The following is a 17,467-nucleotide window of genomic DNA, read 5'->3' on the forward strand; positions in this document are numbered from 1 at the left end:
AGAGATAGAGATATAGTCATACCTGTATACAGGTACAGGGTTAGAGATAGAGATAGAGTCATACCTGTCTACAGGTACAGGGTTAGAGATAGAGATAGAGTCATACCTTTCTACAGGTACAGGGTTAGAAATAGAGATATAATTAGAGTTATACCTGTATAAAGGTACATGGTTAGAGATAGAGATATAGATAGAGTCATACCTGTATGCAGGTACAGGGTTAGAGATAGAGATATAGATAGAGTCATACCTGTATACAGGTACATGGTTAGAGATAGAGATATAGATAGAGTCATACCTGTATGCAGATACAGGGTTAGAGATATAGATAGAGTCATACCTGTATGCAGGTACAGGGTTAGAGATAGAGATAGAGTCATACCTGTATACAGGTACAGGGTTAGAGATATAGAAAGAGTCATACCTGTATGCAGGTACAGGGTTAGAGATAGAGATAGAGATAGAGTCATACCTGTATACAGGTACAGGGTTAGAGATATAGATAGAGTCATACCTGTATACAGGTACAGGGTTAGAGATAGAGAGAGAGTCATACCTGTATACAGGTACAGGGTTAGAGATAGAGAGATAGTCATACCTGTATACAGGTACAGGGTTAGAGATAGAGAGAGAGTCATACCTGTATACAGGTACAGGGTTAGAGATAGAGATAGAGAGAGTCATACCTGTATACAGGTACAGGGTTAGAGATAGAGAGAGAGTCATACCTGTATACAGGTACAGGGTTAGAGATAGAGAGAGAGTCATACCTGTATAGGGGTACATGGTTTGAGATAGAGATAGAATCATACCTGTATACAGGTACAGGGTTAGAGATAGAGATATAGATAGAGTCATACCTGTATACAGGTACAGGGTTAGAGATAGAGATATAGATAGAGTCATACCTGTATAGGGGTACAGGGTTTGAGATAGAGATAGAGATAGAGTCATACCTGTATAGGGGTACATGGTTAGAGATAGAGATAGAGATAGAGATATAGTCATACCTGTATACAGGTACAGGGTTTGAGATAGAGATATAGTCATACCTGTATACAGGTACAGGGTTAGAGATAGAGATAGAGTCATACCTGTCTACAGGTACAGGGTTAGAGATAGAGATAGAGTCATACCTTTCTACAGGTACAGGGTTAGAAATAGAGATATAATTAGAGTTATACCTGTATAAAGGTACATGGTTAGAGATATAGATATAGATAGAGTCATACCTGTATGCAGGTACAGGGTTAGAGATAGAGATATAGATAGAGTCATACCTGTATACAGGTACATGGTTAGAGATAGAGATATAGATAGAGTCATACCTGTATGCAGATACAGGGTTAGAGATATAGATAGAGTCATACCTGTATGCAGGTACAGGGTTAGAGATAGAGATAGAGTCATACCTGTATACAGGTACAGGATTAGAGATATAGAAAGAGTCATACCTGTATGCAGGTACAGGGTTAGAGATAGAGATAGAGATAGAGTCATACCTGTATACAGGTACAGGGTTAGAGATATAGATAGAGTCATACCTGTATACAGGTACAGGGTTAGAGATAGAGAGAGAGTCATACCTGTATACAGGTACAGGGTTAGAGATAGAGAGATAGTCATACCTGTATACAGGTACAGGGTTAGAGATAGAGAGAGAGTCATACCTGTATACAGGTACAGGGTTAGAGATAGAGAGAGAGTCATACCTGTATACAGGTACAGGGTTAGAGATAGAGAGAGAGTCATACCTGTATACAGGTACAGGGTTAGAGATAGAGAGAGAGTCATACCTGTATAGGGGTACATGGTTTGAGATAGAGATAGAATCATACCTGTATACAGGTACAGGGTTAGAGATAGAGATATAGATAGAGTCATACCTGTATACAGGTACAGGGTTAGAGATAGAGATATAGATAGAGTCATACCTGTATAGGGGTACAGGGTTTGAGATAGAGATAGAGATAGAGTCATACCTGTATAGGGGTACAGGTTTTGAGATATAGATAGAGTCATACCTGTATAGGGGTACAGGGTTTGAGATAGAGATAGAGTCATACCTGTATACAGGTACAGGGTTAGAGATAGAGATAGAGATAGAGTCATACCTGTATACAGGTACAGGGATAGAGATAGAGATAGAGATAGAGTCATACCTGTATACAGGTACAGGGTTAGAGATAGAGATAGAGTCATACCTGTATACAGGTACAGGGTTGCCTCTGGCTTCACAGCTCATCATAACTTTCTTCTCCTCAGAGTCCAACGCAAAGACGGCATCATGTGGTTCCTGGACAAACACCGGCCCAAACTCTTCACGCTCTGAAAGATGTAGAAGATAATGAGGAGTTAAGAAAAAGGAGGGTCACATTGAAGAAGAAAGCAAAACAAAATACACCAAATGCCAAAAGGCATTTCTTATATTTTGTGTGTGTATGTGTAAACAACCCTTCCTTTTTTAAAGAGAGTAACACCAACACTAAATCATTCAGCACTAAATCAGATGATTTCAGAGGGAGCAACACCAACACTAAATCATTCAGCACTAAATCAGATGATTTCAGAAGGATTAACACCAACACTAAATCAGATGATTTCAGAAGGATTATCACCAACACTAAATCAGATGATTTCAGAAGGAGTATCACCAACACTAAATCGGTTGATTTCAGAAGGATTAACACCAACACTAAATCAGATGATTTCAGAAGGAGTATCACCAACACTAATATCAGATGATTTCAGAAGGATTAACACCAGCACTAAATCAGATGATTTCAGAAGGAGTATCACAACAATAAATCAGATGATTTCAGAAGGAGTATCACAACAATAAATCAGATGATTTCAGAAGGAGTATCACAACAATAAATCAGATGATTTCAGAAGGATTATCACCGACACTAAATCAGATGATTTCAGAAGGAGTATCACCAACACTAAATCAGATGATTTCAGAAGGAGTATCACCAACACTAAATCAGATGATTTCAGAAGGATTAACACCAACACTAAATCAGATGATTTCAGAAGGAGTATCACCAACACTAATATCAGATGATTTCAGAAGGATTAACACCAGCACTAAATCAGATGATTTCAGAAGGAGTATCACAACAATAAATCAGATGATTTCAGAAGGAGTATCACAACAATAAATCAGATGATTTCAGAAGGAGTATCACAACAATAAATCAGATGATTTCAGAAGGAGTATCACAACAATAAATCAGATGATTTCAGAAGGAGTTTCACAACAATAAATCAGATGATTTCAGAAGGAGTATCACAACAATAAATCAGATGATTTCAGAAGGAGTATCACAACAATAAATCAGATGATTTCAGAAGGAGTATCACAACAATAAATCAGATGATTTCAGAAGGAGTATCACAACAATAAATCAGATGATTTCAGAAGGAGCAACACCAACACTAAATCATTCAGCACTAAATCAGATGATTTCAGAGGGAGCAACACCAGCACTAAATCAGATGATTTCAGAGGGAGCAACACCAGCACTAAATCAGATGATTTCAGAAGGAGTATCACCAACACTAAATCAGATGATTTCAGAAGGAGTATCACCAACACTAAATCAGATGATTTCAGAGGGAGCATCACCAACACTAAATCAGATGATTTCAGAAGGATTAACACCAACACTAAATCATTCACCGGCACATCAGAGAGTGCGGCACTAAGACGGCACTCAATGAGCTGTATGCGTCCATAAGCAAACAGGAAAACGCTCATCCAGAGGCGGCGCTCCTAGTGGCCGGGGGCTTTAATGCAGGAAATCTTAAATCCGTTTTACCTAAAAATCTCTATTGTACTCCACACTGCCATTTCCCACCTGGACAAAGGGAACACCTATGTGAGAATGCTATTGATTGACTACAGCTCATCGTTCAACACCAAAGTTCCCTCAAAGCTCAGCACGACTCTAAAACCATCATTAAGTTTGCTGATGACACAGCAGGGGTAGGCCTGATCATCGACAACGACGAGACAGCCTATAGGGAGGAGTTACATCACTGGCCCCAGTGTTGAGGATCAGCGTGGCAGATGTGTTGTTACTATGATATTGAATGCTGAGCTGTAGTCAATGAACAGCATTCTCACATACAGTAGGTGTTCCTTTTGTCCAGGTGGGAAAGGTCAGTGTGGAGAGTGATTGAGATTGTGTCACCTCTGGATCTGTTTGGGCAGTATGTGAATTTGAGTGGGTCCAGGGTTTCCAGCATGATGGTCTTGATGTGAGCCCTGCCTTTCAGAGCACGTCATGGCTACAGGTGTGAGTTCTCTGTTTTCATGGTTATGGTCATGGTCATGGTTAGTTTTCATGGTTATGGCTGTGCCTCTTAGTTCCAGTGAAGAGAAATCTTAACGCTACAGCATACAATTGTATTCCAAGATGGCGTAGCAGTGCAGACGTGTTTTGTTCATCCTCTCATGTACTTTTGTCTTTTTTCGTCTTTTTTTTGTATATATTTCAATTTTATTCTCAATCTCTTCTCCATTTTAGTTCGATTATACCTTCCGGTAACCTGCCTCAGCCAATGTGATACGGAACCGCTATTATTTATAGCAAGAACCACCTAGCCATCAGACTCTAACCAGCTAATTAGCTACAAGCTATTTAGTCAATGTTAGCCACTGCTAGCGGCCTTTACCTTCTGCACAGATACCAGCCCTTTTTGACATTTAATTTTGATTTTTTTTTGCCTTGCTAATACTCGCCAGCCTACCAGTAACAGACTCTCCACTACAACGCTGGATTCCTGCCGTAATCCCTGGACCATTACTCCTGATCTTCACAGCTAGCTAGCACCCACCGAGTTACCCAGTACCGAAGCTATCCCTGAGGCCCACATCCCGGCCTACTCAGTTATTCACCATTACTCCTGATCTTCACAGCTAGCTAGCACCCACCGAGTTACCCAGTACCGAAGCTATCCCTGAGGCCCACCTCCCGGCCTACTCAGTTATTCACCATTACTCCTGATCTTCACAGTTAGCTAGCACCCACCGAGTTACCCAGTACCGAAGCTATCCCTGAGGCCCACCTCCCGGCCTACTCAGTTATTCACCATTACTCCTGATCTTCACAGCTAGCTAGCACCCACCGAGTTACCCAGTACCGAAGCTATCCCTGAGGCCCACCTCCTAACCTACTCAGTTGTTCACCCGGACTCCACCTAAACACGGCTAGAACACACTACTCCACCGGATCCTTACCGTAAGCTCTGGTCCGGATCACCGCTGCTACCGAGTGGCTATAGTGGCTAATGCCCCTGTCCTGAAACCATCACCGTGAGCCAGGCGCATCTCCCGGCTAGAAAACTAAATTAGTACAACACCTTTCTCAATCTGGCTTGGATCCTTTGTCGACACGGCGCCCCGCTGCACCACCACGACTGGTCTCCCGACAAACAATCCATCTGCTGTGCCTTCAACCAGCCTCCGTCAGATGTCGGAGCAGACGCTTCTACTAGCCCCGGGCTACTAACTTTAAACGCCGCATCACCCACGTGATAGCGTGGTAGCGACTACTCCGCGGCTTCCCTGTTCCTTGCTATTGTTGTCGCCTGGACTCTATGATCACTTGGCTACATAGCTGATGCCTGCTGGACTGTCCATTAACCAAGGTACTCCATTCAGTTTATTTTTTGTTTATCTGTCGGCCCCAGCTGCGAACTCAAGCTATGTGTGTAGTTAACCGACCCTCTCTGCCAAGTCATCGCCATTTTACCTGTTGTTGTTATAGCTGATTAGCTGTTGTTGTCTCACCCATTGTTGTCTTTGCTAGCTCTCCCAATCAACACCTGTGATTACTTTATGCCTTGCTGTATATCTCTCTCATATGTCAATATGCCTTGTATACTGTTGTTTAGGTTAGTTATCATTGTTTTAGTTTACAATGGAGCCCCTAGTTCCACTCATCATAACTCTGATACCTCCTTTGTCCCACCTCCCACACATGTGGTGACCTCACCCATTATAACCAGCTTATCCAGAGGTACAGCCTCTCTTATCATCACTCAGTGCCTGGGCTTACCTCCGCTGTACCCACAGCCCACCATACCCCTGTCTGCAAATTATGCCCTGAATCTAGTCTACCACGCCCAGAAATCTGCTCCTTTTATTCATTGCCCCCAACGCTATAGGCGACCTGTTTTGATAGCCTTTAGCCGTACCCTCATCCTACTCCTCCTCTGTTCCGCGGGTGATGTGGAGGTAAACCCAGGCCCTGCATGTCCCCAGGCACCCTCATTTGTTGACTTCTGTGATTGAAAAAGCCTTGGTTTCGTGCATGTCAACATCAGAAGCCTCCTCCCTAAATTTGTTTTACTCACTGCTTTAGCACACTCCGCCAACCCTGATGTCCTTGCCGTGTCTGAATCCTGACTTAAGAAGGCCACCAACAATTCTGAGATTTCCATACCTAACTACAACATTTTCCGTCAAGAAAGAACTGCAAAAGGGGGAGGAGTTGCAAACTACTGCAGAGATAGCCTGCAAAGTTCTGTCATACTTTCCAGGTCTATACCAAAACAGTTTGAACTTCTAATTTAAAAAATATTATTATTACCAGCCTGTTCGACCTCTCTTTCGTATCGTCCAAGAACCCTAAAGATTGGAAAGCTGCCGCGGTCATCCCCTTCTTCAAAGGGGGTCACACCCTAGACCCAAACTGTTACAGACCTATATCCATCCTGCCCTGCCTTTCTAAAGTCTTCGAAAGCCAAGTTAATAAACAGATCACTGACCATTTAGAATCCCACCGTACCTTCTCCGCTCTGCAATCCGGTTTCCGAGCCAGTCACAGGTACACCTCAGCCACGCTCAAGGTACTGAACGATATCATAACCGCCATCGATAAAAGACAGTACTGTGCAGCCGTCTTCATCGACCTGGCCAAGGCTTTCGACTCTGTCAATCACCGTATTCTTATCGGCAGACTCAATAGCCTTGGTTTTTCTAATGACTGCCTTGAATGGTTCAGTGTGTCTAATCGGAGGGCATGTTGCTGGGACCTCTGGCAGTCTCTATGGGGCTACCACAAGGTTCAATTCTCGGGACGACTCTTTTCTCAGTATATATCAATGATGTCGCTCTTGCTGTGGGCGATTCCCTGATCCACCTTTACGCAGACAACACCATTCGGTATACTTCTGCTCCTTCCTTGGAAACTGTACTAACTAACCTCCAAACGAGCTTCAATGCCATACAACACTCCTTCCGTGGCCTCCAACTGCTCTTAAACGCGCGCCCGCCCGACTCAACCCCATCGAACACCTTCAGGATGAATTCGGAACACTGACTACGAGCCAGGACCAATATCAGTGCCCGACCCCACTAATTATCTTGTGGCTGAATGGAAGCAATGTTCCATCATCTAGTGGAAAGCCTTCCCAGAAGAGTGGAGGCTGTTATAGCAGCAATGTTGCAACATCTAGTGGAAAGCCTTCCCAGAAGAGTGGAGGTTGTTATAGCAGCAATGTTCCAACATCTAGTGGAAAGCCTTCCCAGAAGAGTGGAGGCTGTTATAGCAGCAATGTTCCAACATCTAGTGGAAAGCCTTCCCAGAAGAGTGGAGGCTGTTATAGCAGCAATGTTCCATCATCTAGTGGAAAGCCTTCCCAGAAGAGTGGAGGCTGTTATAGCAGCAATGTTGCAACATCTAGTGGAAAGCCTTCCCAGAAGAGTGGAGGTTGTTATAGCAGCAATGTTCCAACATCTAGTGGAAAGCCTTCCCAGAAGAGTGGAGGCTGTTATAGCAGCAATGTTCCTACATCTAGTGGAAAGCCTTCCCAGAAGAGTGGAGGCTGTTATAGTAGTAAAGGGGAACCAGCTCCATATTAATGCCCGTGATTTTGTAATGAGATGTTCAGTGAGCAGGTGTCCACATACTTTTGGCCATGGAGTGTGCACTGAGTATACCAAACATTAGGAACACCTTCCAAATACCGAGTTTCACCTGGTCTGTCTATGCCATGGAAAGAACAGGTGTTCCTAATGTTTTGTAAACTCAGTGCATGACTCTATTATACATGGGAATATTTTGGAACTGATTTCCAAAATGTAAATTATTTGGAGCTGATATGCTGGTGTTATATTTTTACTGTCTTTGAAGGGGGGCAAATAAATGGATCTAAATCTAAACATTTGTTCTGCACTTTTCTGGTCCTTCCTACGTAAGACAGGGCACAACACACTGCAGGCCTATGCTGGGCATTAGCTGTGAAGTAGAGTGCTCTCCACCTAGCTTAATGGCTATTAATCCATAGCATCAAGTGGGGTTACTAAAAGCAGCTAGCTAGCGGTGTTGGCAGTGAGTTCCAGGCTGATTTTACTTCAGAACATGACAGGAGGATTGTGTCCCAAATAGTAGTGCAGGGCTCTGGTCCAAAGTAGTGCACTATGTAGGGAATAGGATGCACTATGTAGGGAATAGGATGCACTATGTAGGGAATAGGGTGCACTATGTAGGGAATATGGTGCACTATGTAGGGAATAGGGTGCACAATGTAAGGAATAGGGTGCACTATGTAGGGAATAGGGTGAACTATGTAGGGAATAGGATGCACTATATAGGGAATAGGATGCACTATGTAGGAAATAGGGTGCACTATGTAGGGAATAGGGTGCACTATGTAGGAAATAGGGTGCACTATGTAGGGAATAGGATGTACTATGTAGGAAATAGGGTGCACTATGTAGGGAATAGGGTGCAGTATGTATGGAATAGGTTGCACTATGTAGGAAATAGGGTGCACTATGTAGAGAATAGGGTTCACCATGTAGGGAACAGGGTGTCATTTGGGATGCAAGGGAAGAGCAGAAATGTTGTCCTGTCCACAGAAAAACACAAAGAGGAAAATAACTGGATGAATAAGGTAAAACTAAAGATCAAGCTCACCGATGAGGCCTTTGAGGCCTAAAAATACGGAAAAAATGATGATGAGCCACATGCTCAGACTGACATGATACCACCATCCTCCCCTTAGTACCACTAACAGACTGACATGATACCCCCAGCCTCCCCTTAGTACCACTAACAGACTGACATGATACCACCATCCTCCCCTTAGTACCACTAACAGACTGACATGATACCCCCAGCCTCCCCTTAGTACCACTAACAGACTGACATGATACCACCATCCTCCCCTTAGTACCACTAACAGACTGACATGATACCACCATCCTCCCCTTAGTACCACTAACAGATTGACGATCACTGTGTGGTTCTGGTAATAATTTGATGATTTTGCAGTTTTATAATGTCACCTTAATCAGTCATCTGGAAGCACAGTTCCCATCCGTCAAGCCCACGGTAACAACAACATCAGCATCCTCTCCTCTCCTCTCCTCTCCTCTCCTCTCCTCTCCTCTCCTCTCCTCTCCTCTCCTCTCCTCTCCTCTCCTCTCCTCTCCTCTCCTCTCCTCTCCTCTCCTCTCCTCTCCTCCCTTGCATCACAGTGAGCATCCTATGAGACATTGGTGAGACAGAGCTCAGCTGTCATTACTCTCTTGGCACATCAAGGTGCTCTGAGTGCCCCTCCGACGGAAAGATGAAATACTGTTGTAATTTGTCCTGGGTGTGTGTCTGCATGTCATTGGAATGGAGTCCTAACTATCGATGAGGATTGATACAGGAAGACTTGTTTATACTGATCAGCCTGGCAGCAGCTACTCTTCATGGGGTCCATCAATATTAAGGCAGTTTATACCGTTATAAAAAAACATGACAATACAATTACATATTTCACAACACACTGTCCTCTACATACATACACAGTATGTCCTGGTAGAGTCCTCTACATACATACATACACAGTATGTCCTGGTAGAGTCCTCTACATACATACATACACAGTATGTCCTGGTAGAGTCCTCTACATACATACATACACAGTATGTCCTGGTAGAGTCCTCTACATACATACATACACAGTATGTCCTGGTAGAGTCCTCTACATACATACATACACAGTATGTCCTGGTAGAGTCCTCTACATACATACATACACAGTATGTCCTGGTAGAGTCCTCTACATACATACATACACAGTATGTCCTGGTAGAGTCCTCTACATACATACATACACAGTATGTCCTGGTAGAGTCCTCTACATACATACATACACAGTATGTCCTGGTAGAGTCCTCTACATACATACATACACAGTATGTCCTGGTAGAGTCCTCTACATACATACATACATACATACATACACAGTATGTCCTGGTAGAGTCCTCTACATACATACATACACAGTATGTCCTGGTAGAGTCCTCTACATACATACATACACAGTATGTCCTGGTAGAGTCCTCTACATACATACATACACAGTATGTCCTGGTAGAGGCCTCTACATACATACATACACAGTATGTCCTGGTAGAGGCCTCTACATACATACATACACAGTATGTCCTGGTAGAGTCCTCTACATACATATATACAGAGTATGTCCTGGTAGAGTCCTCCACACACACACACACACACACACACACACACACACACACACACACACACACACACACACACACACACACAGAGTATGTCCTGGTAGAGTATGTTAGAAAGGAGCTGGGTATAAATCTTACTATGCTGCACAGCATTAGGGCAGTGATTGGGGACATTTGTATTTATTATGGATCCCCATTATCTGCTGCCAAACCAGCAGCTACTCTTCCTGGGGTTTATTATGGATCCCCATTAACTGCTGCCAAACCTGCAGCTACTCTTCCTGGGGTTTATTATGGATCCCCATTAGCTGCTGCCAAACGAGCAGCTACTCTTCCTGGGGTTTATTATGGATCCCCATTATCTGCTGCCAAACCAGCAGCTACTCTTCCTGGGGTTTATTATGGATCCCCATTAACTGCTGCCAAACCAGCAGCTACTCTTCCTGGGGTACAGCAAAATTATACAATTAAACCATTTTAAAAACATTAGAATACATTCACAACATATTTCACAACATATTAAGTGTCCTCCCTCAGGCCCCTACGCCAACACTACCATATATCTACAGCACAAAATCCTTGTTTACGTGTGTGTATAGTGCGTATGTTACCATGTGTGCGTATGCATGTGTCTGTGCCTATGTTTGTGTTGCTTCACAGTCCCCGCTGTTCCATAAGGTGTATTTTTATCTGTTTTTTGGCAGACATGGCTTCTCGAACATGTGAACTTTCCTTTGCCTTAATATCAAACTTGTTTGCCATCTGTAAATACAAATACAATTATTACATTTCGAGCCTATTTGGTTTAGCCATAGAAAAGTTGAGCAACCTTCCCACTAGCCATGATTGGCTGAGATAATGAGTGGGCTGGACATGCCGAGAGATGAGTTTGGATTGGTCTACCATATAGCACGCGTCTGTCTATTGGAGCTGGTCCGTATGTTTAGGTAATTGTGTCAAACGCAGCTTTTTAAAATGATTTATCCCGCAGTAAAACTGCATAAACCTAACGTCAAGTTAAAGTGTACTGTTAGCTAGCTAACGTTAGCTGACTGACTCGCTAGCTAACGTTAGCTGACTGGCTCGCTAGCTGACTGGCTCGCTAGCTAACGTTAGCTGACTGGCTTGCTAGCTAACGTTATGTGTATGCTCTACACTTTCTGGAGGACTGAGTTTTGAAATCAGTGTAATTTGAGATTGATAGCTAAGGAGATGGAGACAATACCTGTCTGGAATACATTGTCAAACTGATGGCAACCATGCACAGCATCAGACAGGAGAAGTGTCCAACCATGATGTACACTGGTAAGATAGTCTAGCTAGCTAAATTTTCAGAAATAATTTTGACAGAAAGTGGTTTCATTTCCAGTGTACTGTTAGCTAGCTAACGTTAGCTGGCTTGGTAGTTGTGATTATGGTCCATTGTTTAGCTAGCTACATGTCTTAACAAAAGACTCCATGCAAGTATCCATTTCAATAGAATGTCACTGCAACTGTTGATAGATGTACTAGCTGGTAAATTCACTCTGGCTATCTACTCTGATTTCAGATCACGGGTAAGAGTCTAGCTAGCCACATTTTCAGATATTACACATTTCTTTTTGACAGAAAGTGGTTTCATTTCAAGTGTACTGTTAGCTGGCTGGCTCGCTAGCTAACGTTATACGTATGATCTTATTCTTCGTATCTGACACATTTGCTTGACTAGTTAAAGCCATAGAACCTGCAGATTCATGCAGGGTAGTAACATCATGAGTTGGGATTATGGTTTATTGTTTAGCTAGCTAGCAGGAAACCACTAATCTAAGTTTTGGTCCACTACAGAACACCACTAATCTAAGGTTTGTTCCACTCCAGACCACAGGACACCACTAATCTAAGGTTCTTTCAACTCCAGACCACCACTCATCTAAGGTTCTTTCAACTCCAGAACACCACTCATCTAAGGTTTGTTCCACTCCAGACCACCACTAATCTATGGTTCTTTCAACTCCAGAACACCACTCATCTAAGGTGTTACGCACGCCTCTATGAAGAAGGAACGCAACACCCTGCTACATCTAAGTTCTCCGTGAAGTGAAAAAGGTATGGACTGTAGGTGCGAGTAAGAATGACAACAGGCAGAATGTGGTACCGTTTACAAGGACTTTATTCCTTTACACGGTAATATGGGGAAAAGGGGCTGGATGGAACCAAAGCAAAGAAAGTAAATATCAAAGCCCCCCCTCTCCTATCTTACCTGCCTACCCACTACTTACCTAATTTAGCACCACCTGGTGCCCTAACCAAAATACAGGGGGTGGTCCGCCCAGGTCTTACCTATTGTGCATAGACAATGAATATACTACGGGTATATGTATGCCCGCGGGCCTCTTGCCTAAGCACTCCCTAGGTGCCTTCCCCCCTGGGAACAAATGAAACAGAATATTAAACAATTTTCAAACAAACTAAGAAACAAAGGACATCAAATAAGCTCTACCTGAGCAACAAACTCACAGAACATACCACTTCCCAGCAATGAACTCCCAGCAAAATCAACCTCTAGCAAAATCTCTCTGCAATGACCTCCCAGCAAAATCTCTCCCTCCTGAACAGAACACTGGCTTTTATATAGCTTCTGAAGGAATGGGTAATTGGAGACAGCTGTGTCTTGACGAGGGGGCGGGGTCAGCTCTCCAATTAACCATGGAGTCGACCAATCAGCTGCTTGAGGGATTTCAGGAAGCCATTTCCTGAAATAAACACATGCAAATACACAAACTACAACACATAAACTGGGGAACGTAACAAAGGTTTGTTCCACTCCAGAACACAGAACACCACTAATCTAAGGTTTGTTCCACTCCAGAACACAGGACACCACTAATCTAAGATTTGTTCAACTCCAGAACACAGGACACCCCTAATCTAAGGTTTGTTCCACTCCAGAACACAGGACACCACTAATCTAAGGTTTGTTCCACTCCAGAACACAGGACACAGTGAAAGAGAAGAAGTCAGGCCATGATGAAGAAATACTACATGTCTTAACAAAAGACTCCACTCTAATTTTGACAAACTATTTTCATTTCAAGTTACTGTATTTTTAGCAACTAGCTAACGTTACATCATGCATTGGGATTCATAGTTTATCTAGCTACATTTCTTAATAAAATACTCTCGTCTTAGTGTGCCAGAGCGCAGAATAACTGATGCATTTTTGAACGATCAACACCCATTGAGCATGTCCGGTGTCAGTAAACATCGACAACAAAGCATGAAAACTGCCTAACTAGTTCTGCTAGGGGGAGTAAAATGGTCAGAGTGGGGTGATCTCTCATTATGTGTCTGGAAGTAGCCAGCCAATGTTAGCCAGTTAGCTTGGGTGTTTGACTGTCGTTGTGAGGTCAGAGCTTTCGGGAGCAACTCTACTTATTGGCCAGAGTGTCCAGTGTGCGCTCTGAACGCAAAAAGCTCTGAATTTACGAATGGACAATCTGACAGCACAGTTGCAGTCACGAACGTCCTGATTAACATAACATCCTAACCAGCTCTGCTAGAGAGAGTAATGTCCAGTGAGCTGTTCTCGCTGTCTTAGATGTCTGGAAGTAGCTTGCAAGTTAGTATAGAATGCACGGATGGACCCTTAAGGAGATGGCTGGGGCAAAGGCTGAATAGGTGTAGATAAAGAAGGGCTGTCCAGTAGATACCAAAACCATTCAAAGGCCATTTTCTCAAAAGTGAGTTTACAAGTTGATCAACTTTCACAGCAGAATTACTCTCCCATTGTTCCTCAAATGCAGTGTATGATATACCATTTTGTAGCTCTGAGTCTCTACTTTTATCCGATGTAAAAAAACAGAAATTCAAATGTTGCTACATAAGACCGAATCCAGGTGGTGAATCACATATATCAGGGGGTGTAAAGCAATTACACATACGTTTTCCAGCAGCAGACTATGATCAATAATGTAAAAAGCTGCACAAAACAACCCCAACCATTTTTTGATCATCAATTTCTCTCAGTCATTTGTGTAAGTGCTGTACTTGTTGAATGTCCTTCTCTATCAGCGTGCTGAAATTCCGTTGTCAATTTGTTTACTGTGAAATAGCATTGTATCTGGTCAAACATATATATACAGTGCCTTGCGAAAGTATTCCGCCCCCTTGAACTTTGCGACCTTTTGCCACATTTTAGGCTTCAAACATAAAGATATAAAACTGTATTTTTTTGTGAAGAATCAACAACAAGTGGGACACAATCATGAAGTGGAACGATAATTTTGGATATTTCAAACTTTTTTAACAAATCAAAAACTGAAAAATTGGGCGTGCAAAATGATTCAGCCCCTTTACTTTCAGTGCAGCAAACTCTCTCCAGAGGTTCAGTGAGGATCTCTGAATGATCTCTGAATGGTGAGGCAGATGAACCTGTAGCCATATTACTTCAACAGTATTTAACGTGAGATTCTCTCTATTCTTTACAGTAATGTGGTTCTGAATATAAACAGCAACACCTCCACCATTGGCATTTCTGTCTTTTCTGTAGATGTTATAACCTTGTATTGCTTCCACTGTATCATCAAAGGTTTTTATCTAAGTGAGTTTCAGAGATATTATTGATTTAATGAACCTTGTTTCTTAACGTGGGCTATTTTTAGCACTTTTCTTCTGGGATGAACACAGTGGACTTCCTCCTAGGGTATACTGGCTCAGCACTAACAGTATACATCTGGTTCATAGTCACATGATTACTGTATGTAATTGCTGTAGGATCAGTAGAGGCATTCAGGGCAGATAGAGGGACATACATTAGGTTACCTATATTGTGTCTAACAATGCCCCTGGTATAATGTACATTTGCTAAAGCATTATGACAACTCTGCGTCACAATGGTAGGGATTATCTGAGCTGTGCTTGGGTCATTGATAAGTCATTGTCTCAACGCAGCCTTAAAGTGCTGTGAAAGGACCCAGGGTCCCACAGGATTTGGGTGGATCCCATCCTCCTTATAAAACCTGTTTTGTTTCCAGAAGGCATCGAAATTGTCAACAAAAGTTACACCCATTGAGCTGCAATAATCACGTAGCCAGTTGTGAAGAGAAAGAATCCTGCTAAAGCGTTCAATGCCACATTTCAGAGATGGCAGAGGGCCATGTTAGCAGAAAGTCAATCAGCTCTTTAAAAACCAGTTTCAACTGTTCAGAGCTGCCCTTCATAATGCCATTAAAACCCACATGGACTATAATAGAATCAATGTCCATGTCCTGGTGTAGTACTTGCAGGAGCAGCTTAGTAATGTCATTAAAACCCACATGGACTTTGATAGAATCAATGTTTATGTCCTGGTGTAGTATTCAGGAGCAGCTTAGTAATGTAATTTACTCCAGCTCCGGGATAGGACATTGTTTTTGCACTGGGAACGGTTACATTTGTTACCATGGAGCTGCTAAAAATCACGGCTTGCAAGAAGAAGAAGAAACCCACCCACTCCCATGCTTCACAGGATTCAGAGAACCCCTTATGGACGGGCGAGAGGCAGGATGACTGTGGAGAAGCCCCACTCGATCCAGAGCAGGGATGGAAGGTTGACGACGTCGACTTCAAAATCATAAGGGAAGAAGTGGGAGTAGGCACAGCGGCCGCAGACACAGGTAACCCCAGCGACGGTGCAGGAAGATCAGGCTCCAGACACAGGTACCCAAAGCGACAAAGGTGCAGGAAGATCAGGCTCAAGGATGGCAAAACTATTAGATGTTTGTATCCTCTCCGGGTCAGTTGTACAACTGAATGCCTTCAACTGAAAAGTCTTCCACATTTAACCCAACCCCTCTGAATCAGAGAGGTGCGGGTGCCTGCCTTAATCGACATTCACGACACCCGAGGAAAAGTGTGTTAACTGCCTTGCTCAGGAGAAGAATGACAGATTATTACCTTGTCAGCTCGGGGATTAGATCGTGCAACCTTTCGGTCACTGGCCCAATGCTCTAACCACTAGGCTACCTGCCACCCCATGCTACCTGCTGCTCCCCCTGCAGCCCTCCCTGCCACCCCGTGCTACCTACTGCTCCCCCTGCAGCCCTCCCTGCCACCCCATGCTACCTGCTGCCCTCCCTGCCACCCCATGCTACCTGCTGCCCCCCTGCAGCCCTCCCTGCCACCCCATGCTACCTGCTGCCCCCCTGCAGCCCTCCCTGCCACCCCATGCTACCTGCTGCTCCCCCTGCAGCCCTCCCTGCCACCCCATGCTACCTACTGCCCCCCTGCAGCCCTCCCTGCCACCCCATGCTACCTACTGCCCCCCTGCAGCCCTCCCTGCCACCCCATGCTACCTGCTACCCCCCTGCAGCCCTCCCTGCCACCCCATGCTACCTACTGCTCCCCCTGCAGCCCTCCCTGCCACCCCATGCTACCTGCAGCTCCCCCTGCAGCTCCCCCTGCAGCTCCCCCTGCAGCCCTCCCTGCCACCCCATGCTACCGACTGCTCCCCCTGCAGCCCTCCCTGCCACCCCATGCTACCCGCCGCTCCCCCTGCAGCCCTCCCTGCCACCCCATGCTACCTACTGCTCCCCCTGCAGCCCTCCCTGCCACCCCATGCTACCTGCCGCTCCCCCTGCAGCCCTCCCTGCCACCCCATGCTACCTACTGCTCCCCCTGCAGCCCTCCCTGCCACCCCATGCTACCCGCCGCTCCCCCTGCTGCCCTCCCTACCACCCCATGCTACCTGCCGCTCCCCCTGCTGCCCTCCCTACCACCCCATGCTACCTACTGCTCCCCCTGCTGCCCTCCCTACCACCCCATGCTACCTGCTGCTCCCCCTGCAGCCCTCCCTGCCACCCCTTCCACTCCGCTATCAGAAGGGGGCGCTCCGGGTAACACCGGCCAGTCGGTTAACAACAAACGACAATGCGGAGATGCATCCAACAAGCGCGAACGCCGTCCAGCCACCAGCGTAGAAAATGTGAACATTCCACTCTGCGTTTTCCCCAGTTTCTT

General features: G+C 44.5%; 1 protein-coding gene across 1 annotated transcript in view; it reads right to left on the bottom strand.

The window, feature by feature from the left end:
• Window positions 1-17,467, bottom strand: part of LOC109879957 (contactin-5) — a 611,325-nt gene that overhangs the window by 331,487 nt on the left and 262,371 nt on the right. The window contains exon 4 of the mRNA XM_031791310.1: window positions 2,205-2,328. Within this exon, the coding sequence (XP_031647170.1) occupies window positions 2,205-2,328 (124 nt within the window). The remainder of the gene's footprint in view (window positions 1-2,204; window positions 2,329-17,467) is intronic.

The sequence above is a fragment of the Oncorhynchus kisutch genome, linkage group LG15, assembly GCF_002021735.2.
Source record: "Oncorhynchus kisutch isolate 150728-3 linkage group LG15, Okis_V2, whole genome shotgun sequence".
Taxonomy (NCBI): Eukaryota; Metazoa; Chordata; class Actinopteri; order Salmoniformes; family Salmonidae; genus Oncorhynchus; species Oncorhynchus kisutch.